This window comes from Pezoporus occidentalis, unplaced genomic scaffold, assembly GCF_034315485.1.
Source record: "Pezoporus occidentalis ecotype Australia unplaced genomic scaffold, CSIRO_AGI_Poc_V1 ctg58, whole genome shotgun sequence".
Classification (NCBI taxonomy): Eukaryota; Metazoa; Chordata; class Aves; order Psittaciformes; family Psittacidae; genus Pezoporus; species Pezoporus occidentalis.
In genome coordinates this window covers 3,873,120-3,899,071 of record NW_026915921.1, presented here as the reverse complement: position 1 = coordinate 3,899,071, position 25,952 = coordinate 3,873,120, and the positions used below count along the sequence as shown (strand labels likewise).

Below are 25,952 nucleotides of genomic sequence, written 5' to 3'. Positions count from 1 at the left end.
TAGGTTTAGGAATAGATACAAATAATACGATGCATTCATAAGTTCTGAAGGCAGAATACTGACATAAAACCAAACTGTTTTTCATTATATGAGAATTTAGAGTACCAGAGGATCAGACATTGCTATCGTGCTATATAATGGGAACTAATGACTATCAAGTGCTTTCCCAAGGTGCCCAGATCTGATAAAGTTACAGGGCAGCAGAGAAATTACTTGAGCCGCAACTTTTGATGGAGATGCATGTATGAATATTCAAATCACCTACGCTTCTCATTCTCCTTCAGTGATAGTTGTCAACTTGCAGTGTCACTTAGATGTGAATAATGGGGAGGAGTCAAAAGATGTTCTTGGGGGTTTGAAGAACAAAATACATAAACTCCCAGCATGCGCATGGTGAATCTTGGACACTCATGACAATACAAACTTGAAGTGCATAAGAACATAATTTGTATCCCATGAATAGTTCCAAAGCATTGCAGACATGTGAAGATTGTGTCCATATTGATTTTATTGGTTAAAAACAACTTCTGGTTAATAGGTTATGATGTAGACATATGGAGAGGCTGCAAAATTTAGCTTTTTCACTTCTTTCTGTGAATGTCTCAAAGTGAGGCAGACTTTATTCAATGGGACTGTTTTATTGTAGAACTAGTTTTAGTTGGAAACCAAATCTGCACTGTATTGAACCATACTGCGCTATGTTGAGCCATATGGCCCCAGTTCACTGAACAGTGTTTCTTGTAGATATAGGTTTAATACTCCATAAGCAGCTCTGGCCTAAATCTGAAATCTCAAATTCTCTCAAAACCTGAAGACTAAACATAGTAAACAAGATTATTTTTTTTATATATGTATTAGGAGAATACTGGAGGTTTCTGTAAGTACTTGTACTGGTGACTTGTGCCCTGAACAGGGGCTGCTGAACAGCAGAGGGACTTTAAAGTCCCCCAGTGTCACCAAGAGGGAAAGATGGGAACCAAATGAGCAGATCTTACCTAGGCTTTGACAAGTTGGCTATGTTGTTGAGAGTTTGCAGGGATTTACCATTCCATGGAATTGTAAATGGGCCACTCCAAAAACATAGCTTCAACTTTGTGTTTCATCTTGTTTTAAGTAGCTGTTGGCAATGTGATATTTCTTAGTCCGAGCTTGTTTTCCAGGTGAATAGCACAGCTTCTCAACGGCTTGCAGTGATTGCTGTCAGTTAGCATGGTGCTAACAACAGGTTATTTGGGCATGAACCTCCACTGTTCTCTTTTGATCTCTTCCTCCTTTGCTGCAGTGATTATAATACCCTGAATCCCATCTAACTTTTCATTAATGCCCACTGCTGTGATTGTTTGCAAAGTCACATTCATAGCTCCAGGATGTTTTCTGTATATGATGGTGGAAATGAGGGCATTGTGTAGCTCATTTGAATTAATTCGCTGTAAACATTTGATGTCTCTTTAAAAATTGCCAAGTTTTCATTTAGGGGTTAAAAAAAGTAGAAGTGAGCTCAGAAAACAGCAGTCTTCAGCACTCGGTGTGACCAGTCTGGTTTTTTGCAGCTGTATTTATTTATTTTTATCATGGTTGCATCTACAGACAAGGGTATGATTGAGCTCAGCACTGCCCAGATGTGAAGCAGAGCCTGTCTTGCCCTGGGAGGCTTGTAATCAGGCTGACAGAAAAGTGGATGTGCTGAAGGTGTCTGAAAACTTAGCTAGGAGTCTAGGCATGCTGACTGCAGCGGGATCCTTTTGCTGCATTGTTTATGTTTCTATACTATTTCTTCATCCCCAATCATCACCTTGATTTATACAGCTAAAGCTCACAGAAATCTTGATTTAGGTCCTTTGGTTCTGTATAAATATACGATATTGTTTAGTCATCAAAGACAAATTATTTTGCAGACCACAGAGGTCTGTTTAGAGGCAATTTGGGAAGACGAGCTATCCTCCAGAGCAATCTTTCTTCTTGAATTAGGTTTTTTTTTTTTTTTCTGAGTTTGGGGTATTTTTGGGGGCTTGTTGGTTTGGGTTTTTTGTTGGTCGGTTTGTGGTTTTTTTCTTGGTAAATGTAGCATCTTTGATGTCTTTAAGTCCCACGGGCCCATCCATTTTCAATAGCAATCAATGAGTTATAGTTTATTCCTTTACAAACTTTTTCTTGTCTGCTTATTAGTCTTCTCAAAGAAACACTTAGGAGCAAGCTGATGAAGCAAGATAGATTTGACTGAGACACTGTTGGGCAAGAGAGTAAATGACCCACTTCCATTCTTCCTCCTCCCTCCCCTTTTTTTTTTATTCTTTTTCACCTTCCTTCCTTCCTTCCCTGCCTGTCACCGAACTGTTTAACTTGCAATAAATTATCAAGAACTGTTAGTAAATCAGCTTGCCACCTGGGATGGGCTGTTGATTATTGTGTGATTTCTATTTACATTTCTGGAATGGGCTGCAGTCTCAGGAGATTGCTTCTTTCAATAAACTCACTTGTAGAAATGACAAAAGGCCATTTTTTTTTTTCTGGATATAGATTATACTGAGAGGTTTTAATTAAATTTAAATTATGTGAAAGAGACTTTTCATAACTCCTACTGCTTCTCTTTTTCTAGCTCATCCTTTATGGCTAACTCACACCACTCAGCCTCTGCCCAGTTAGTTGTGTTTTTAAGAGCATTACCTCAAATACAATCGATATAAAAGATCAAAAACTTTCTTACGCTTTTGATCAGTGGCTGGCCATGGTCCATGGCTTCAATGGATTAAAACATAAGAGGTGAAGGACAAGGTGTCTTGGAAAGTGCAAGGATTTTATAAACATAAGTAAGTATGCTATGCTGTTTGCAGCACTAATACTAACAAGGGACAAAAATGTAAATTAAACATTTCTAATTATAACTGATGCTAGAAAGTCAAGGGTGGAATCTCATCCTTCTAATGTAGTAATCTGTGATCCTGCCTCATCAAAATGTTAGGGTCTTGGACTTTACCTAGGCATCTGGCTTTTTCCAACAAAATAGATAGATACCTCTGAAAAAAAAAAAGCCCAATGGGCAACCCAGCCTTCCTAGCTTCAGTGCCTTCTCTTTGCTGTGGATTGTTAACAGAACAGCATTTGTGGAGGACAGTGAGGTGGTGGTTGTAGCCATATAGCCTGCCCCTTAGCGCAACAGGTGATCTGAGAAGCAAAGGAGAAGGAAAAACAGATAAGCTGAAAATCTTATCTATGAATAAGTCCATGTCCATTTGAAAGGAAAGAAAGGGAAAGAAAGCAAAAGCATGCAACTTTCAAGCCAAAGAGCTATGTTCTAATGCAACATCTGTGCAGTATCCATCTGGGTCTGTCAAACACTGAAACTGTGAATCCCAGAACGATACCTAATTACCAGCTGAGATTAATTGTTTTTATCCTACTTGTCTAACCCAGGTTATTTAAGACTGCCTGTTCAAATCTGAAGGTATACAGGTCTGTGTTCTGTTTGCTGTGTATGTGCATGTCAGCTGAAGAGTAGATTTAATCAAAAACATACACATCTGCACAGCCGAGATTAGAAATTGGCTCTGGAGCAGTAAGGCATTCTTCCCTCATGGAAATTAACTCCAAGATACTGAGACCGCTGGAAGCATCAGTACAGTGTGGTCTTAATGTACAGTAAAGAGATAAAATATATTATTGGCAGGGGGTTGGAACTAGATGATCTTAAGGTCCTTTCCAACCCTAACTATTCTATGATTCTATGATTCTGTCATTGGAAGTGAATGGTGCTTTAAACTGGAAGTTTGAAGTTACACTGCAATAGGTGGGGATTTTTGGATTTTGTTTAGTTTGGGGTTTTTTGGGGTTGTTTTTTTTTTGTTTGTGGTTGTTTTGTTTTGTTTTTCCCATAATGACAGCAGGTATTTGTATGAATGCTCTTTTTATTAATACTTTATTAATACTTATTTTACTGACAGCATTGGGGTAGAAGGGGGTGTTGATTTCTAAGAGGGAGGAGTTGCTTCTTTGTTTACTCCTAAAGTGTATTTTGTTGATGTGGGGCTGTTTCCAGTAGCCCCATATTTACTTCCAATATGCTTTAAACATATTTAATTTAAACAATGAAATAAAAATGTAAATAATATGGAGATTCTGAGGATAATAGCAGACAGGGTTTTTTTTTCCTCCTTCCTTTGTTGAAATACAGATGGTTCCTGCCAATATACCTTCTGCAATATTTTGTTCCCGTTCTTGAATTTCTCTGTTTTTTTTTAGTTCCTCTGCTTCTCTTTTAAAACCACCTGTAAGCACATATTTTTATTCACATCTTGTTGGTATTGATGTGAAACGTAGAGCAACTGTGATGTATGTAAAGTCTCACATGACATTCGTGTTACAGCCTCAAGAACCACTGCAAAACCTTGTAAGTGCCAGCACAGTGGTAAGACTAATGTTTTGTTTGGATTCTGATTTAGATGAGGTCAGTCCCAGGGTCTGTAAAATGGTCAGTTTGCCAAAGTTCCAGCTGACTGAGAACAGAATTGGTACTCCAAGACTAACCTCGGTCTACTGTTCTTAGAGCTCTCTGTGGCTGTAGTTTTATAAGGGAAGAGAAACAATATCACTTGAATTTTCTTTTTCAGTATCAGCCATAATTCATAGCTGAATCTCTAGCAGCTCCTGAAATCTTCCTAGCTGCCTTTTGTGTCTGTAAACATCCGCAGTCAGGATCTGCAGTCTCCCAACTTCTCATTTTCAGAAAAAAAAAATGTTAAAAAAGATAAAAATCCCCTGGATTAATTACAAACTTGTCATGAGGATTAAATGTTAGTGACAGTGAGAGAAAGAAGATTAGTAGAAATGTTTGTGCATTCATTTAATTTCCTTTCCTATTCACTCCTCAACTTTTCATTAAAATGTTCTGAAAAAGAGCCAAAATAACACGCTTGGGAACAAATATAGAAGCAATAACCCTTGCCCCTACATTTTACCAGTTTAGCAAATGAGCAAAAGACCATTTTTTCTATTTCTGTCTTGGTTTTGATGACGTGCAGCCTTTTCTTTCTCTCATATATGAGAATGTGTACAGAATTGCCTAAGCTTCAGTAATGACAGCATTCACCTAAGATACCAAGACTCGTAGTGACACATGCGAGTTCTCTAACAACTGATCGACAAAGTCAGCATCTCTGTCCTAGCATATATATTTTTTATCTATGTGCATAAGGTGGAACAGTCCTAGAGGGAATATCCTCTCACCCTAATTCCCTCATGGGCTTTAGGAATCATGCTGATAAATTTTCTGATGCAAGTTTTCAGCAATACATTTCAGTTACGGCAAAACGATGCTTTTCAACGCAAAAAGTGTTTTAGACATCATCTTTCAAAAGCTCCAGTCACCAATCTCAAGTACACCTGACGAAGACTAGCACAATGAGTGCCAGGTATGCGCATTTACTAAAACCCTACCTCAATATAAAATGGGTACTTCAGAACTGTAAAAATCTAAACCCTGATGGAGAATGGTTTATTATCTACAGTGCTGCTAGAATCAGGCACAGCAGTACTGTACGCTTCTGAATATAAAAGGTCTATTCTTCACTGAAGTCCTTTTTCTATTAATGAGATTTGCCTTAATGGGACCAAAAATTACTTTAAAAGACATTTCCTTTCTGCTTTTTAAGAGGTTTTTTTTCCAGTCCATTTGGACTGGATATCAAAGATAAGGGGGAATCTTTCAATAGCAAGAGTTGTTATAATTAAGCTTTGTAGCCTACATAATGGAGATATGGCAAAAGTGAAAAATAAATACTGTTTTCTGAGTGCTTCCTTCTGCTTCTCTGCCTCCTTTTCTTCCACACTTCAATTTTTCCCCTCAAAACCACATAATCAGTTGTGCCTTATGTATGAAAGACTTGCTCAACGCAGCTCTTTCCCCCAGGTTTGTATTTTCCCCTGTGGTCTAGGACAGAAGGGCTGTTCAATCTTTAACTATACCCAGACCTCCATTAAAGAGAGTGCCTACAGTTCTCACAAGGAAGCAGGTGCTTGCGGAAGGGTAAAGACTTTAACAACAGACTTCATAGTGCCAGCTACCCCTTTAAATATGGGAATGGGGAAATTCAAAATGCAATATGAGTCACGTCTGAGAGGCTTTGTAGGTGATGCTGAGAGGGTTATGATGCTAATTGTTTTCCAGTCTTCAGGAACATCTCCTAATCACTGGAGCCTTTCACAGCTTTCAATGATTTCAACCAGCTGCTTCAACAATTTTGGATGTAGCCCATCTGATTGCATGAACCTGTGTGGTTTTGCAGTGTATATACATCCCCCCAACCCCCCACCAAGTCTGGCAAATGAGATTTATTCCTTATGATTTGTAACAGAGTTAAGTAAACTGATCTGCATAAGAAGTGCTCTATAGAACTGGGAGTGAGAGGAATAAAGATGCTGAAGTTGATGCCTCAGCTGGCACTAAGAACATTATGGTTTGACCTTTGGCTTTGAGAACACCAGGAGCCTGTTGATTATTTGGTATTGGAGGGAACAATTTGTGCAAGGTGGGATTCCCCAGGGTAACATTTTGAGATCTCCGTTTTCAAGTTTTCCCAGAAAATTCTTATGTGGCCTTATAATAGAACTGAGTTTCATAATAAAAAAACAAAAGCCACACCTGTAATATTTTTAAGGCAGATGAGGGTTTTCCTATTACACAAGACAAGGAGGTCCTGATCAATCCCATATGACTGATATTCTTAACCACCACAACTGCCTTTTCTTCCTTCGTATTTTCTCCTCATCCACTAGTTACCATTCATGTAATTTCTCTTTTAGTTTAGTGCAGTTTTGCTACTGACAAATTAATGGCTGGAGACTAGGAACTGTTTGACCTCTTTCTTCATTAAATTAGATCAACATACATATGCAGTCATTTGTTGTGCATCCGTTATCTTGTTTGGGAAGCACTGTTTTATATTTTTGCTTTATGATCTCTTCAGGCAGAATATATTTGCAGGTTTATTGGATGTCTGCAAAATAACTTAATGAATTAGATTAGTCTGTGAATGACCAAGTTTAAAAGATCAGTATGTGCCTGTTGCTGTGTGGGAAATACTAATATTTGTGGAGATGTTGGTGAGAGAGTGAAATTTGGCCATTTCTGTTGTGCAGTCCAAACCCCTTCGTTTTCTCCAAGACCCACGAATGTCCTTGTTTTATGGACAATATAAAACCTGGTTAGGGAATAGAATTGGTTCTGTGCTTCCCTACTCAAACTGATGATCTAGAGCATACCGGGAAATACTGTCTGATTTAGTTCCTGGTATACTGGAGGGCATAGTTTTAACTGAAACAGTTTGCATATGTAAATATATGAATATGATGAATATTTCACAAAACATCTGAACATTAAGCTTTGCTTTTTTTTAGATTTATGAACTATACAAAGGCTATGTTAAGTGATCACTTTTTCTGAAGAATTAGCAACAACCAGGCTAACACTGAACCTCGCAGGAAAACCAAAGGGCTCTTCTGTTTACACTTTTAACAAAAACAAAAAAGTAGTATCTGTAACAAATAGTATTAGGATCCTTTATGTCAGCCTTCCTTAGGTACCTAATAAAGCTTGTATTCCTATCAATGTAAGGTTCAGCCTGTGCCAGAAGATCCACTGGGTATACTAAATATGCTCCTTATTAATTACTTGCTTATAAAGGTACCAACATATTTTTCAGAAGATAAGCAATGCATGTGTATCTTAGCTCTGCAATATGGGTGCAAGTAGCAGTAGAAAAATTAGTTATTAAAGAAAGGACTGTCTATGAAGATGCTGAATACCGTTTTTTCTCTCCCTCTGCTGTGACCTTTGGCATATTCATCCCTCATTATATTGCAGGAATACCAAGTTTGCTTCATATGTACTGGGGTTTCTTTAAATTCTTGGGCTGGCAGCACCAGTTACTGCTCTGAAATGGTTTTGAACAGAGCATTCCTCATGAAGATTTGGACCGCCGTGCTAGTCAAGTGGCAACAGTTTTTTGGTTCCAGCAGGTCGTAAATGGATGAGAGTTGTTCCCATGGAGGAAGAGGTAATGACCAATTTGCTTATCCTGCCTGACAGTTCTCTAAATAAGAAGACTGAAGAATTGACCTGTAATTGGTATCCCCTAGAAAGTTGGCATAGTTAGCATCGTTGAAGTGTTCGGTTATACAGATCTGGCAGATTCAGATATATACAGGTTGCCAACAAGTGTAACGGGGCAGGATTTTCAGGCTGGTCATCAACATCAGTCAGAATTTTTGTAGCTGGTTCTCTGTGGGCATTCATTAATATGACATGTAACAACCCTTAAGCTTGTTTCCACTATGGTGGGTGCCCTGCAGACAAAGCCAAATATTTCAAATATGTATTTCCAATATTTTAAAAGGGGCTCTTCGGGAGAAAGTAAATATTAATTCTAGAGGAAGCTGTGAATGAAAAGTAACACACTGTTCTGGGATTTGTGTACATTCACATATATATTCCATCGATGTGCATTTATGTAATTCAGTTGCACAGAGAAGCTGATTTTCTAGTTCTTGTTAATTCTCAGTCATAAGCTAGTAATTGGAGTCACTACTAACTAACATTTGTGGTGAGTGATATTGGGTGAAACTTCCAGGGATAATCTACAGGATTAAACTGCTACTTGGAAGGCATTTTATTTCACTCTCTGCTTGGAATTATCCTGGGTTGATTCTTAGATATTTTTTTACCACTGTGTAAGTAAAGTGACTATATTTCACTCTGCAGGTTTGCGATTCTTGAGTTATCAGGTCTTTCATACCATCCAAGATGAAAATCATAACCCTTGGCAGTCCACTTTGTATGTTTTATGAATGCTGTCTGGGAAGCAGCATCTCATTTACAATTGGGACCAGGTGCCAGAGTAATTTCTGTTTCAACCAAGCATACCTAATTAACACACAAATAATGTAAATTATGAAAACAAGAAAAATAGATGTTAGTTACTTAATCTGAAAAATGTTGAGGGTATGACTGCAGTACTGTTGAAGCTCTATGAATACTTCATAGAGATTGGCAGTACTGCCACAAAGAATATTTCTTTTCAAAACACAGGTAGGCATGCAGGTTTATGGGATGGTATCACTAGCAGAGTGGTGCTGCCATGTGCCCAGCAGCCTTGTCTCCAGTTTAGCTAAGACCCTCCATCTAGGCATTAATGTAACATGTTCTTAATGGAAATTATTTGACCTTAGTGGGGATGGGTCCTAAGTTTGCATTGTTAAGATTTTGGCTGGAGTGAGTCCAGCACTCTTTAGGATTGAATCCCCACAGCCAAATTGTGTCCACTGGAGGGGACTAAACAGGCGTAGGTGGCTTGGCCTCCCAGTGTATGACTTCTGTGTGCTTAAATGAAGAGTTTCTGTGCTTTGATTTCTTACTCAGCCTGGTTTCTTCCTTCAAGGTCAGATTGGAGTGTGGAGGCATGTGAGGTGTCTTGATTTCTGACCATATGCAGGTTATAGAATTAAAAATTGGTGCGTCTTATCTGTCTTACCACTTGCTGCAGAAACCTCCTGTGGCAAATGAGATGCTGTGAGTCTAGAAATTTCTTCGTGATGGACATTCTGACTTGTTTTTTCCTTTTTTTATTACTAGAGAAACAGAAAGGAAAATAAAAGCTAGAATTACAATTAGGACCAGTTGCTGAAGCTGAAAGAGACAGCACAATTGTAGTATGTTAGAAGATTGCCTTGTTTTAGAGAAAGTGCTGATTAAGATCAAATTGTCTTGAGTTTACATTTTGATTGGATCTAAACTGAGGGGAGGGGGGTTATATTTCAGACACAGTGCAAATGATGCATGTTAATATCCTGTGTTTATTGCCACTTGAAATTGCAGCATAGCTTTGAATTGCTGCCATATCTATAGTTAAGACTCCCAAGTAATCACTGTGAGTAGTATGATACAAAGGGTCCTGTAACCTAAGTTGTCAGAGCCTTTTTATCCTTTGGGGCTCAGATTGTGATTCCACCCAGTAGAGGGAATGAGTAGATATACACATTGGCCAATCATTCCTGAAAGAAAGATTAAATAAATGGATGTAATTATGTTATTTTCAGATTTATTTGGCTTTTGTGTTACCTCCTGCCTCACTAGCTTTTCCTGAAATGAACAAAAGCATGGCTTTTCTTTTTTTGGACTGCTTTAATTCATATGTTGGCACGGTGTGGTATTTTTCATTTTTATTAGAACTCTTTTTTTGCTTTCCTTTCTGTTGATCTATAACATGCCTTATAGTCACTCATTTTATTTACAGTCCATGGGATAGTTCATCTCCTTGAAATATTCTTTTACCTTTGCTTAACTATATGAAGTTGTAAATTTACATCTGATCTGAATGTACACACATACGTTACTGTGTTTTATTTAGCTGATGGTAGATTGAGAAGTGAGGTCAGGATAAACAGTAAAATATAAAGTTACAGTTTACTAAGAAAATACAAGAAGAGTCTCACAGGAGAGAGAAATGCTCTGTAAAAAGTTGTTTAAAAGAAGCTTAAATGAAATTTAGATGTGATTAAAATCTGTTCTGGTTTTTGGATATGCAATTGTTCAAGCGAGTAGTTGTTTATTTTGAGTTCAAACCCTCAGCAATCACTGTTAGTTGGCTCTCCAGATAGTACATCCCAGTTGCATCCCTTCATCAGTTGCTAGCAGGAAGGTTTTGCTATTTGTTCCACTTGCAAAGTAAATAAAACTTGTCATGGAAACATTTAAAGTAGCTACAATATTTACTCTGTAATATTTTCCTCAATAGGTAGTGTTAGCCAGCAGGCAAAGCTGAGCACCCAGTGTGTTAGCTGTGGGTAGCAAATCTGTATGCTTGGCACATAATGATCAGTTTAAACTATTGAGTGAAATTCAGAACATTGACTGAAATTCAAAAATATTTCATTAAATGAATTATGATGTGTGTGAATAAAAGTATAGTTAGGGACTTTGCATATATGCTTAGATGTCTACAGTCTTTAGGCTATTTTTTTCCCCAATAGATTTAACTACAAAAGACACATAATATTTTTGAAGGACAGGATTAGCAAATATCACATTGTGTTTGCATTTCATTATAGCTAGCATTTTTGTTATGATTTCTGCAAGCTGCTCTTTGGTCCTCATTATGAAACCTAGACATGCCTATACTCAAGTCTCAGTAACAATGAAAACCACTCCCAAATTTATAATCCTCATTCCTTCATTATTTTGAAGCCAAAATTAGTTACTTTTGGAAGTGTAAGATTTACTGGGCCAGAAAAAGCAACACAATAGTGCTGTAGTCCAGAGATTAATGTTCTGTACAAGTGCACTTCATTCCTTTTGTGGAGTACATGACATACTGATTCCTTGTCGTAGTTGTATACGTTTTTTAAAACATTAACAGGAGAGAATGAAGAGATTGGTATTTACAGAAAGTGTTATTTGGACTAGAAGACTGTATCCAAAGCTATTAGGCTTTCTATACTGAATTACTACCATACTGCTTCCAGTGATGCAGCATGGAGGTATTTGTTCACACTGCAAGCTAAGCATGGGTTTCAGGACCAGCTTTGTGCTTATATTAAAATATGAGGACATGCATGGACACAGGCATCATCAGGAATTGTGGAGCTCCTGTTGCAGTCTCTCTTGTGGAGTTTGGTTTAGCATAGGACCTTGTCTTTCTTTCTGTGATCTGGTGAGGAACCAAGAGGAATGAGCACAGATAGTTTGTGCCCCTTTATTTCTAAGGTAAACTAGATATTTTGAGCATGAGTTGCAGATGGTAGTGTGGCAAGGAAAGTACAAGTCTCCATGCTGGGCATAAATGCTTCTTCATTCATCCTTGCAATGCAAGCAAAAGGACAGGGCAGCACATACAAGCCACATTCAGTTTTAGGTTGGTGCTGTTCCCTCTTGCAGAAAACCTGCCAAATTAGTGTGTTACAAGAATCTTTGAACCTCTGTCTATGCCACCAACAGCATATGTGGAGCATGTACAGTAATAAATTAAACAGATACTGTCTGAAGAGATGGGAAGCCATTGCATACAGTAGGAATAAAGGATGGCATTTGTGATAATCTCATTTATAGAGGCTTTCCAATAAAAATATTGTTTCCTACTCTTGGGCGATGTGTATCATTAAAATAATACAAGATCACAGCACAGCTATAGGCTATTATCTTGCACTTTCTTCTGACCTAGTCACACAGCTAACAGAAGCAGATTTGGCTTCACATAGGCTTTAATGTGGGGTTGCAGCAGTGGGCCATTGACGCAGGACTATGTGCAATTCTATGTCTTGTTCAGCAATGTGCTTCAGTATGTGCCCCATTTGAAGTACATGAAAGCTATGCAAAAATTAGTGCAACTGTGTATGTGCTTCAATTACAAGTGCACATGCTTAAGTAACCTGTCAAATTAGAGCATCTACAAATATTGTATTTATAGTTTTTCCCCCAAGACCAATTGCATTAAAAGCTCAGTCCAGCTGTCATATCTGTGTAATTCATTAGAAATTTCAAACTTCTAACTTCAGCTTCACTCTAAAAAAGTGTCTACATAAAAATTATACTGGTTTGTCTAATATATTTCATTCTCTGTATTCTCATTATTGTAATTCTGTTTGTATAACTCATTGCCATTTATCTCTGTAAGCAGTTTACAGTCACTGTATCATGGTGATCAGTATTCTGTGGAGTTTTCTCCATAACAGAATATTTGTTGAATATTCTAAAAACATTTTGAATTCAGGATTTATTTTTTTTTAATTGGTTTTGAAGTACAAGCCAAATAGACCCCAGCTGGTCTTTGAAAATCCACGTTTTGTTTCTAGGTTACTAACTGGGTCTGTTTGATCTGGAAGGACAATAAAAAAATGGATCCTCATATTGGCATTTTTAGAACCATGCCATAACATGTTGGCCGGCTGCAAAATGTGAAGAAGTTGAAAAGAGTAAATTCTATTTGAATTATGTGGGGAAAACTTTTTTGTTGCTGAAAGCCTGACACAAAGTTCACACAAGGAGACAGCTCAAGCTATTGCTGTGTTTGAGTTAAGGCACTGTTTGGGCCTGAGAAGGAAATACAAGCAATTGATTGGCATATTTTTCCGCATCAAAGTGAATTGTCTTTCTATCCAAAGTGTGTCAGCATGAGGAGAATGATGAAGCAGTGGAGAGATGTTATGAACTAGTTCTTCTTCCTGCGTAATTCTTCTGATGCAACTGTAGCAGTGATTATTTTTACATTTAGTATTTATAAAGGCAGCCTTACTAGATAAGGTGAGTATTTATATGGGTATGTTTAAAAGAGTCGTTACTAGTATTATTTCTGTATTTGTTAGTCTGGAGACTAACATGGCTTCATGAACCTTGCAGAAGGACCAAAATCTAAGGCAGTCATTTTGAGTAGAGATGGGGAGCATGATCAATTTGCTGTGATTTGCAAGAGCAGTTATAGAACTTAATGTTAACAGGTTTGAGGGAAGAGTAATAGGATCTTGCAGTCCTTAAACCTTACATGCTTTCAGTTTCTTGTCCACAGAATTTTGATAGGTAAGGCATGAGCAAAATCTGATATTTGCACAGGAAAAACAAGGCTGTGTTGTTATAAAGAAAACAGTCTTCTGAATGTATGTTGTCATTCTTGTCTTTTAGATAATTCTTGTAAGTTCTTCCCATAATGACCGTGAACAAAGCCTTTTCATAAGCACAGATGAAGGAGCCAGTTTCCAGAAGCAACCCATTACTTTCTTTGTGGAAACTCTCCTTTTTCACCCAAAAGAGGAAGACAAAGTACTTGCTTACACCAAGGATGGCAAGGTAAGTCTTGAAGATACTGCGTTTGTTTGAAATTTAGGAATTATTAAGTTAAGGAGATTCAAAACAGGTTTGATATGCTGATTAGTGTTGGGTTTTATGAAATATCAGTTGCCCAGAAGGGAATCATATCTTGGCTTTGAGCTTTATTTAGATATTGATTGTCTTCATGTCTAAATGCTTGTTTATAATGTAATTTCAATCCTAGTGTTTTCAGCTGATACGGATATTGGTAATACTTATCCTCCTGCTTATTATTGTAAAATAGTACTTCTGAAATGTGCTCCTCCCTAGAAAGTGACCATAAGCAATTTCCCTGTAATTTATAGTGTAGTAGAAAGTTAATGAAGCTGAAATAGTGCCTCCAAAGGCTGTTCATGGAACGTAAAAGTAGTATAAAGCAAACTGCACAGTAGTACAGCAGAGCAGTATTTGAGGAATCAGTGAATCTGTAGAAATGTAAAATAATTCTCTCTCCTATGAGGTATTTCTGCTGCTTTCAGATTCAGGAGTTAGCACGTTTGTAAATTTTAACCATCTTCCAGATTTCTTTTGGTAAAATTGTCATTTTCCTGGATGGGTTAGGCTAAGCACGGATGAGTGTGCGCAGTCTGCCTATAGTTCATCTGTTTTTCACAGTGCCAAAACTGCAGCTGTAAAGTCATTGTGATTCTGGTCCTGACCATGGTCTTGACTCACCTCCATTGTTGCTCCTATTTTAAACTGAAATTAGTAAACTGTAGCCCATTTTAATCCTTGTCAGACTTCACAGAATGTGCATATTTTGGTGGTGAGGTTAGTCAGAGACAGTTGCTCATGCTGCAGCTAAATATTACACCATTTTCAGTGATTTTATATCAAGTCATCCTTTAGGATGTTTTCTGGGATATGTAAGTTAATAGCCCATCCCAAAGCAATTCATGTTTACAGGCATTTGCAAATAAAGATAAAACTAGAATAACATATTTACCAAACCCAACTCAGTCACAAATTACATGAAATATTTTACTTAGCAGTTTCAACTTGAAATCCTAACACAATTAAAAATACGTTGGATGCATGTTATGTGAACAAAATACTTCAGGGAAGCCTGAAGTTACGAAAAGCCTATATTATGACAACCTTTTTTATTTCAGTTTGAATTTTGCTTCTAATGATATATATAGCTCCTGAATTCTGTATAGTTACAGAATGGCAAAATCCTAATTATGAGTTGAAAGAACTGTACTGAAGAAGCTGACCAGCCCACAACAAGTGGTTGGAAATATTTGCCGGGAAAGAGGAGGCAGAAGCACAAAGTGAAGCATTTGCTTTGTTTGTTTGTTTGTTTTTTTCTTATGACTTATTCATATTAAAGAGATTTTCAGGAATTTTTTTCTTTTGTAATCTTCCAAAAGGAGTGATGCTGTTATTTGCCAAACTTAAAATGAGACTGGACAAAAAAAAAGCCACACAAGATATTCAGTAAAGAATAGATCTGCAGGAGTAGCAGGAAGGGTTAGGTAATCTGCTGGACACTAGAAGGAGTCAATCGCAAAGGCTTACTGGACAAGTCCTACAGCTATAAGTAAGTTGTGTAGGAATGAAGGATGCCTTTAACGATAACAGAGTCAGTAACCTGCTTACATTTTGTCTAAGATCTAATGTAGTTGGCCTTAGAAGGGAGAAGGAAGATGAAAGGATGTTGGCAAAGGAAGAGTTGAAAATCAGAACTGTAACTTTACATGAGAAAAGGTCACTGTACTAAAATTAGTGGTCTTGAGAGTATTGATCGGAATTTGGCCTAGAGAGATTGTATAGTCTAGAGTTTTGTGTTAAGTAACTTTACCTTTGCTGGAAGAAAGTAGCATCAGGATGTACCACAATCTAAAACTCGGGGGAAGCCATTACCTCCTGCTACTCAAATGATTTCTTACAGAGGCACTTTTGAGAATACAAGGAGTACATGTACACATCCTTCATAAATAGCAATCAGCAAGGCTTCTCTGTCTACTGGAGCCTCACAGCCTTTCTCACAACTTCTGATTTGATTTAGGGCTTATTCTATGCTGCAAAATATGCATTTGGAACCCTAGATTTTGTTTAAATAAACCTCTAGCCTCTAGCTGACACTGTGAATGAATGCAAATCCAGTCAATATGGTTGGATTAATCCATTTGCTACCTCAAATCTATATTCCTTTTTTCTGATTTCCTCAGTTATAATGAATAACAGTCAGCCTTTCACTGAGTCTATTTAAATGCTTCTACATTATTTTTAAAACTCGACAAGGATGCAGTAGATTTTAGTTGTTCATTTGGAAGCTGAAAGGATGACAAAATGGCAAAACAGGGGAAAGCACTTTCAGGTTTCTAAAATAGCACATTTATTACATGGGTGATAATAAACAGAAGTGTAAGATCTAATAGATTTGTTTACTGAAGCTGGAGAGGTTAGCTGTCTAGTAATATAACTGTTTTCACCTCGTACCTAATTTCATTTGGTGGTTTTATCACATGTATCTGTTAAAACCCAAAACACCTATGGCTATTTTTTTTTAATTACAGGAAGTTGAATGTGTGCGTTAGTTACACATTATTTTTTATTCATTTCAAGTACTGCATTAGTTAAACATTCCTCTCAGTTTGAATATACGTTATTAGTCCTACTTCGCTCTCTCTTACAGTAAGCTTGCATGGACTTCTCTCTACATAAAAGAAAACTGTTCATTCATAAGCTCCCAGACTTCAGTCTTAAATGTGTGTGAGGGGAAGTAATTTGAGCTCTGCATCCCCATCATTAAAGCATTTGGCTCTGAGGGCGAAAACCTTTTGATCTCTGATCACTTCTGTCTATGCATAGACTGGGTGAATGCTAAAGTAAGCAGTCTGAATCCTAATTAGTTTCTTACTCAAACTGTGGTCTACCTGCTTTAACTGTGTGTGCGGTGGAGCAAAACCTGATTGTTGTGAAGTGCAAGTAACTGGGAAATACTGGTTTATCTCCAATTCAAATTTTAGTAAATTTACCCGTAGAATTAATGGTAAGCTACCTCAGCCTTTATCTTTCCATATTAATATTGCCAGTTTTCTATAGGAACGTGGGGCAAGGAGGAGTAGTGTTTTGTCATTGAACCTGTCATTTTAAACCAAAAACATTCCTCACTAGTCCTCATAACACACTTCCCCCCCCCCCGATATTGAGAGAAAACCCATCATGTGTAAATTGGATCAAATAAGAAATGCATGCAAACAGCAGGGGGTTTTAAGTCTGTCTTTTTAGAAGTTTGATAGATATTTCTTATTTTAACTAAGGAAAACATTATGAAGGCAAAAGCTGAAGGACAAAGATTTTTAATAGCTGTTTTATATTCCTCTTTATTTTGTGGGAAAACAGCTTTCATCTGCATTCTTCATGGATATCCATCCATGTCATTAGCATTTGGTTAGAAGGAAGGTTGAGCTGGAGTATTCCTCTTCCTCCAGGCCATCTTCTGCATCACCGTTGAGTGACCATTTCTAAACAGGTCACAAATTGGTATCTGTGAAGCAAGCTCTCAAGTGTCTCTCTCATCAAATCTCTTAAACATTTCTCTAATATCTTTTGGTCCTATTTTAGCAGATTATGAAATTCATTGACTTTCTAGTTTACACGGTTTTTTGGAATTAAGGCTTGAAGCATAAAGAGAGCATTTGTGATGGTTTGTTCAATTAATGGGAAAAGGGAGAAGGAAGGTGTATTCTTTTGTGTAACCATGCTGAGGTAAAAAGAATCCCAAAATGAAGACTTAAATCTCAAAAAAAACCCCTAAGACTCAAGATGAATTGTGAATTGTTTTCATGTGAAGCTGAGTTTTGTTCATTCTAGATAATATTTAAAACAAATATTCTCCATGAAAGGTTATTACTCTGAAAAACATCATGGAGAGTTCCTGGTAATGCTTTGTTTGTTTGTTTGGTCTTTCTTATTGGTGTAAAATCTGTCATTTTAACAGTGACATAGGACTTGTCTCTGAAGATGTACAACATTAACAGTTTCCTATCATCTTTTGTTTTTCTTTCTCTCTTTTGTAGGTTTATGCATCCATTGACTTGGGGAAAAAATGGATTCTTCTGCAGGAAAGAGTTTCAAAAGATCATATTTTTTGGTATGAAGTCTTTTATTTTGCAAATAAAAAATGAACAGCAAAAGTATTTCATTCTAATCAAGAAAGATGTTTTCAGACCTACTGATGGGGACAGCGTGAGCCTTGGAGTCTTTTGCAGATTATGTCAGCATTGCTGCATCCGCTATTGCAAATTCATACTCACGCCAGTGATCATACTGAGTGTCAGCACATATAAGGGTTATAGGTCTGGATCTGTGGAGCCCAAGATTTAAAGAGGGCTATAATGTCCAATGAAATTGCTTTTCATTTTACTGGTGGAATTGATCTTTGGAAAGGAGAGCAGTGTTTTTGCAGAGGAAAATCCATGACATTTTTTTAAGAGAGGTTGAATCAGACCTATTAACTGGAGTCATATATAAACTTACACTATTAAGGAAATTGGTGAAAAATATGACTTTATCGAGTGCACATACATCAAATTATTTCACTTTCAGCTCAAACATTTTTCAGTCTCTCAAAATGTTTAAGAAGCTATTTAAGCAGGTTGAAAAAATGTTTGAGGAGTAGGTCAGTGTCTTTTATATGAATTAAATGAATTTGAAAAACGTATAACTTTTTCAATACCAAAATTAACCTTTTCATAGTGTTTTAATTAATTTTATATTTTTATATTGTCAGTTTGCACACTTAACATTTATCTAATTTCTATAGAAAAAAACAGAGAATTCCCCCTTTCACTTTTTAGTTCAGTGTTTAAGTATGGACTGTGCACAACTCTATCATTACCAATAATTTGTATTTTTTTATTACCGGATTAGTCGTAATATACCAGACACTTTCTTTCCCTAAATGACTTTCGATTTTAGTTTTAGAATGACTCTGATCCTTGTCAGTTGCATGAAGTATAATTATCCATGTGTCTATGAAGCTGTATCTGGCTTTCAGCAATATTTTTGTGGTGTGCTATTGGTGTCGCCAGTATTGGAATGGATATACCTGATCTTGGCTGCAAGATTTACGATGTGTTCATGCTGTGATCTTCCTTGTTCTTCAGGTAGTTGTTTGCCTCTTGAGTTGAAATAGATATTCATCCTGGCTATACTCAGGGAAAACCAAAATCAACAGAACCCAAAACTGCTTAAACTGCTGATAAGCTTTTACAGTACCTACAGAAACATTGGGCACTAACCTAAAATGGAACTGGGCAAGTCCAAAGGTGTGCTGGCATGTGTGCTGATGCTGATGCTGGGTGGGGGGGGAGGTTGTGGCCGAGGGCAGGGACACATCGACACTTTAAACCCTGTCAGAAAGAGCTAGGAGCATAGGACCTAACCTGCCATGGTGCCCTGTTGGTGTAATTATCCTTGAACATATCAAGGGAGCTTTGTCACATATCCAAGGGCCTCTTTTTCAGTCAGCAACCTACTTATTGTCCATACTTTTAGAAAACCAGCCTGCAGTTGCTTTGTAGGAACACCTATTTGATTTACTCCAGTTTGTTTCAAACTTTTCTGCTGAGATACTTGAGTCAGCCTGACACTTTCTTCTTACTTACTTCTGCAAAATACAGCCTCATTGAAGAAGTTATTTCTACACAGCAGCAAGAGTTTCACAGACGATGCAGTTTACAGGTCTCTTAACTGTCACATGGAAGAGTATAATCATTTAGAGGTAGCGCAGTAGGTCAGAAGTGTCATGTCTGCCTTAAACCCGATTTTGCCTTAGCAAGTTTATACAGGGTGTAAATCAGGAGGGCATGTGGCTCTCTGTTTTAAGCAATAAAAAAAAAAAGTCATATGCATTAAGTCTGACAACCATCAAAGTCACTAGAACAGTGGAAGCCTCTCTCTAGCAGACTTATTGAATGGTTTTTTTCTTATCTGAGTCTCTGCATATGTAGCACACTTAAATAATGAAAAATGCAACATACCACTGAAATACGTGTCAGTTTTTCTCTGACTCAATCTGTCGATGTTTTTTGTATTAAGAATTAAAGGCAGAAAGTGCATGTTCAATGTTAAGTCTATTTTGCTGTGTTTCAGTACCCCTATGTGTTTCGGTATTCCTTATAGCATTCAGACACAATCAGGGAAGTGTCCTGGAGCTTTGATAGGAATAACTGCCATGTAGTATTTCAAAGACATGGTTGTTCATAAAAATCACATTCCTCTCAGATAAGAATAATAAATTCTAACAGTCTGTACATTTATAACCTTTAGAAATCTTTGATATTTTCTAGGTTTTTGTTTTCCTGTTTTCTGTATATAGACCATTCTGATTTCTCTCAAGAACTGTATCAGCCAGCTGCAGCAATGTTTTGCGAGTAGATGTTTGGTGCCTCCTCAGTACCTGATGATCCTTCTCTTAGGCTTCCTTAGACGTAAAGATATATAAATATATATAAATATTTCTTATTTCCATCATATGGGACATTGCAATATACAAAGAATCTGCTGTGAGTGGAGGTGTGTCCAACCATGTGAGTTGGACATGGTCTTCCAGTGGAAATTTGTTGGTCATCACATGAAACTTTCCACTACTTTAAGGCCTTCATCACCCAAGTTATCCGAGTGCTAAGTAGAAACAAATACTTGTGTAGCTTTCAACAGATGTAAGAATATGGGCTTTGCCATACCTTGACTATTAGGGCACTAAGTCCAGTATTATTTTCTTGACAATATATAGCATCTGTTGTGTTAAAGATTAGTGAAATGAATTCAAATTTTGCATCTCACTATAAATGAGGATAGGTGTCTTGCTGATACTGGCTGGTTGGGCCAAGAACATTTTACTGGGCAGATCTTTAGCAGATGTTTCTTATTTGATTTCAGTTGACTGAGGTTGGTAATGCAGCCCAAGATTTTTATTTCAGCCTGGTAACTACAAATATTGTCAGTCATAATATTTTCCTGTGCTTTGTAAAAACATTTTTTCCAGTGCCTCCAGCAGCAGCCAGATCTTCATGCAGTTCCCAAAGAAGCATTATTTTTACTCAACGAAAATGTAAATGCAATTAATTTAATGGAATGTCTTATGTATTTATATTAAGAGAAGTTCAGTAGGGACTGAGTATTTTAAACTGTTTATGTTAAGATCTTATACTGTAGATTTATAAGCAATATATTAAAAACATCTTCTAGGCTATATTTGTTTTTCAAGTGTTCTGGACCATCCCTTAAGTATCTTTGCAGATTTAATGTATGGAATGTGGTTTTTCATGGAAAGGTCATTGGTATCAGTGGAAAGTGTATACTGCCATCTCTTGTTTTAGGAACACAGAATACTTTCTTCCCATCTATGATATAGTGTGGAATTTTCTTACCCCCTCCAGGCCATTTTCCCAATTTGTTTCATTTATTCTTTTGGAGAGGAAAGTTAACTAATCCTTCATAGCAGTTTGTCTTGTCTTACCATCTTAGGAGGCAAAACAGACTTCCTAGAGAGATGGTTGATGCTCCAAGTCTGTCAGTGTTTGAGGTGAATGGACAATGCCCTTAACATGCTGTAACTTTTGGTCAGCCCTGAAGTGGTCAGACAGTTGGACTAGATGATTGTTGTAAATCCCTTCCAACTGAAGGTATTCTATTATGTTCTAAAAACAAACAAACAAAAAAGGAACTGTAAGGCTGCAGATAGATTTAAATATGACTGCAAACCAGATATATTATAGAAGTTTGTTTAGTTTTATTTGATTGATTTGTCATTCAAGTTGAAATGAAAAAAAATATAGAAAAAATACTGTTCAGAAAATATGGAAATACTGAAGAGAAATGGTTCATTAAAAATCTTTTTTGATATTTCAAAGAAAAATCAGGAAATATGGATTTCACAATTAAAAAAATTAATCCTAAATCACAATAATTAAAAAAAAAAATTATCAACATTTAGAAAATAAATCTGTTATTTCTGTATAAATACTAGCTAAGAAGATTCAAATTTTTTTTTTATTATTGTGGAAACCTTTAATTTTGAGCAAATTCTTCTGCTTTAAAACTAAGAAACTTCAATTACCCTGACTTCAATTACAGTTCTACTTCTTCATACAAACTGTAACTGGCCATGCAGCATTCCCTAATGTGATGATTTCTGTTTAAGCCATATTATAGTACCCATCCTTTATGAGTACTTTTTCCAGTTCCAGGTTTATTTACAGAAGGGAATGCAAAAAAGATAAGACATAGCACAGCCAAACATTAAAAAAATAAACACCACATGGTATGTAATTGGTTTTATATATCAGTCCCATTTTTTAAAAAGAGAGTGATGAATTATGTGGTAATCCTTGAGACAAAGAAAGAGTAGTGCAGTTTGGCATTCCTCTGGCTTTGCTGATATTCTTCACAATCCCCAAGGCTTTTATGCCATCTAAGTTCTTTCCGATTGCTCAAAATAGTAATACATAAGTGAAGAATAGATTGTGAATCCGCTGGCTACACCAGCACGAATATACCCCAGGACAGTGAGTCATGAATTGGTAATTACCAGAGAATTAAGCCCAGAACATTTCCTTTATGATTCTGTCTAGAGCGTTAGAAATGCTTTGACTTGCTAGGGTATGGAATCCTGTACTGTGGGTATCTTTTACTCTTATTTTTAGCTCTAGATTCTCCATTTCCATGAGAGGTGAGAACATAAAAATAAAAAATGATGAATTTATTTGGGTAGAGCAGTTGTTCTCAGGGTACCAAAGTTCTGGTCTCATCATGAAATCCCATACGAGTAATCAATCACAGCTGTACCCATTAATGTCAAGTGTAGTGGGTTCCTGGCTATTCAAGTGTCAGATGAAAGAGGAGATTTCAGCAATGTTATGCCCTGAAGGATAAAGGAATGCAAAAAGGATTTCATTGAGCCTTTAACATTGGATTTTTTGTGAAAGGTTCTTGTGTGGGAAGCCAAGAATCTGTGTGGGCAATCATTCTTACACTGGGATGGTATTTGTTCTGTTTCTATCTGTGTGGTGATGCATATGACGCAATATCATATTGGGTTTGCATGGCAAGATTTGGTAGCAGGTGTGTTCAGGGCTTCTGTGAGAAGAGACTGTCAGACAGAGCTGGTTCCAGTTGGCTCCAAGACAGACCCATCTCTGTCCAAAGGTGAGCCCATGAGCAACACTGGTGATGCCTCTATGCTAAAATAGTTAAGAAGGGGTGAACAGCTGTGCAAGTTTCTGGGAGAGAGGAGTGAGAATATGTGAGAAATGGCCCTGCAGACCCCCAGGTGTGTGAAGAAAGAGGGCAGGAGGTACTCCAGGAACCAGAGCAGCGATTTGTCTGCAGCCTGTGGTGCAGCCCATGGTGAGGCAGTCTGTCCCCTGCAGCCAATGGAGGTCCACGGTGGAGCAGATACCCACCTGCAGCCCATGGAGGACCTCAGAGCACGTAGATGTGCCCTGAAGGAGGCTCTGATCTTGTGGAAAACCCATGCTGGAGCAGGCTTTTGCACAATGAGTGGTTTAGGGTCACTCAAAGACTGATCAGGAAAGATATTAGCAAGAGCAATTTTATAGGATTTATAAAGGCACAACTAAACAGAATTTGATGGCAAGGTTCACTCTATTATGTATTACATGGATGAAGCATAAAAAGACAAATTGAGGTAAAATTGAGCTAAAGATGATTGTACCAGAGACTGAAAGCACAAAGGGTAAGGGACACCCTCCTGTTTAGTCACGAGGTTCAGAACAGACCCCTTGCTTTCTAAACTGACAGAGCCTAGATGTAGCTGGATCTAGTCTTAGACTTGGTCAGTTGTATTCATATGGAAGGTTACAAGTGTCATTTAGCAGCAGTTTGCAGTTTTAAGGTGCATCTTGTTAAGTGTGTCACTAGAATTTACTACGATTGCTATGACAATCTATACAAAGACACATAAAAGTATACATGTTAAAAATTCCCCTTCAATAAGTGAAATATTCATGTTTGATTTCTTAGTGGGTGAAGGCTGCATGTTGAGGAGTGGGGTATTCATGATGGGGAAATTCATGAAGGACTCTCTTCCATGGGTGGGACCCGAGGCTGGAGCAGGGGAAGAACACAAGGAGGAAGGAGCAGCAGAGGCAATGTGTGATGAACTGATTGCCACCCCAATTCGCTATTCCCCTGTGCTGCTTTGGGGAATGGAGGTAAAGAAAGGAGTGAATCTGAGCCTGGGAAAAAGTGAGGCGTGGGGGGAAGGTGATGTTTTTAGTTTGGTTTTCGTTTCTTGCTATCTTACTATTTATTGGCAGTAAATTTAATTGATCTTCCCCAAGTCAAGTCTCTTTCACCTGTGATGGTAATTGGTGAGCAATTTTCCTGTGCTTATTTCAACCCAGGAGCTTTTCTTCATCTTGTTTTCTCCCCCTGTCCTGTTAAGAGTGGGGAGTGATAGAGCAGCTTGCTGGGTACCTGGTGGCCAGCCAAGGTCAACCCACAGCAATGACAAACACTTCAGCTCTGTTTGGATAAAGGCGGCAGGGAAAAAGCATTTAAGCACAGGGAGGAAATAAGTAGCAGCACGCGATGGCTGTGTACGGCAGGCATTGACTCAATCACTGAAGAAGAGTCCTTCAAAGCAGATGCAGAGATTGCAAGGCCTGAAGCACAATCAGTCACAAGCTTGTATGAATCAAATCATAGTTTTGTCTCCCTCAGTTACCAGGTTGTCAATACCATTTTAAACTACTCAGTGAAAACATTTGCATGCTTTTGCCTTGCTGTCTAAGCAAGGCAGTGCTCTTCAGTCAGTTGCTAGAAATCAGCCAATATAAACTGGGAATTTGTTACCTTCTGTATAAACTTAATATTCAGAGATTATGAGAGGGGCAAATTGAGGAGACTGTCAAGTATTCAGATGGCTTTTGATTGGAGGCTCCTGCACATCAGTGAGCAGGTTTCAGATGTCCTGTTTGAAGGTGTCTCTTCATTATTATGCATCAAAGTGAACTACATCAAATATTTAACAAAGAAGGGATCCATTCGAAGTAGAGAAAATATGTGTCCATGGCGGGCTGTACTTGATCAAGTGTTTGCAGGCAGCTGTTCCCCTACAAAACAGGCTTGGGCTACTAAAAAGAAAGAAAAAAGTTTTCTGCTTGAAGTAAAATCCAACCATTATTACCATATAAGGGACTGATGCTTATGATTCATATTTTGAGATGTGAAGTGTTAGATGTCAGTGATAATTTTTGTTCATGTATGTTACATAAATATCAAATTTCAACGAAGTATTGGTTTTAATACTGCGTGCAACTAGAGTTAGAAAGTACTGGGGCAGTTTCTGAAGACAGGTAGCTAAATAAAATTGAAAATATTGCAATAATGGCAAAGGTCTCATAAGTAGATTTTTTAACATGAAAATTCTAAATTATTAGAATTTTAGTATGGTTATTTAAAAATATAAAATACCTAATGGTCATATCACAGAGTATACATATATACACAGACTGAGGCAGATGCAGAGGGCTTGTTAGCCAACTCCATTGTACCATTTTCATGCAAGGAATTACCTGGTGAGCACTAATGCCAGAGGCATTAAGGTCATGCAACAGATAATGTTACAGAAGAATCTCCCTTAATTCCAAAAAAGCATACACATAACAAAGGGCTCTAGTGTCCTTCAGGAGACAAAATTCAGGCATGAATGGAAACAAAGATGCCTTGATTTCTTCTGCTTCTCATTGTGTTTTATTAGATGCAGCTTTCTGACATAAATGAGGTTAGACATGCACAAACACTACACTGGGGCTGAGGCAGTTTCACCTCTGCACCACCAAAAGGGGCTATTTTGCCGCTTTTCGTCCACAGGATTGGAGCACAACTGCTGGCACAATCCGTTGATTTAAGTAAGAGAAAACTAATCCCTCCAAATAGTTCTAAGATTACATTCTGCAGGACTAGTTTTCCCAAAAGGCTCAACATGGTGTCAGACAAGCATCAGGGAGATAATAGAACTTGTGTTCACAGGAAAGGGAAGAAGTATATTGAGGCTGCCTATATTTACACTACCGTACAATCAAGTTGGGCTATTTTAATTCTGAAGTGTTGTATCCATGCTGTT

The 25,952-nt window shown here is 37.5% G+C and overlaps 1 protein-coding gene across 8 annotated transcripts in view; it reads left to right on the top strand.

The window, feature by feature from the left end:
* The window catches only part of SORCS2 (sortilin related VPS10 domain containing receptor 2), a 548,057-nt gene that overhangs the window by 423,349 nt on the left and 98,756 nt on the right, over positions 1 to 25,952 (top strand). For all 8 annotated transcript variants that reach the window (XM_062638797.1, XM_062638795.1, XM_062638796.1 and 5 more), the window contains exons 4-5: positions 13,661 to 13,825; positions 17,875 to 17,948. In XM_062638797.1, the coding sequence (XP_062494781.1) occupies positions 13,661 to 13,825; positions 17,875 to 17,948 (239 nt within the window). The remainder of the gene's footprint in view (positions 1 to 13,660; positions 13,826 to 17,874; positions 17,949 to 25,952) is intronic.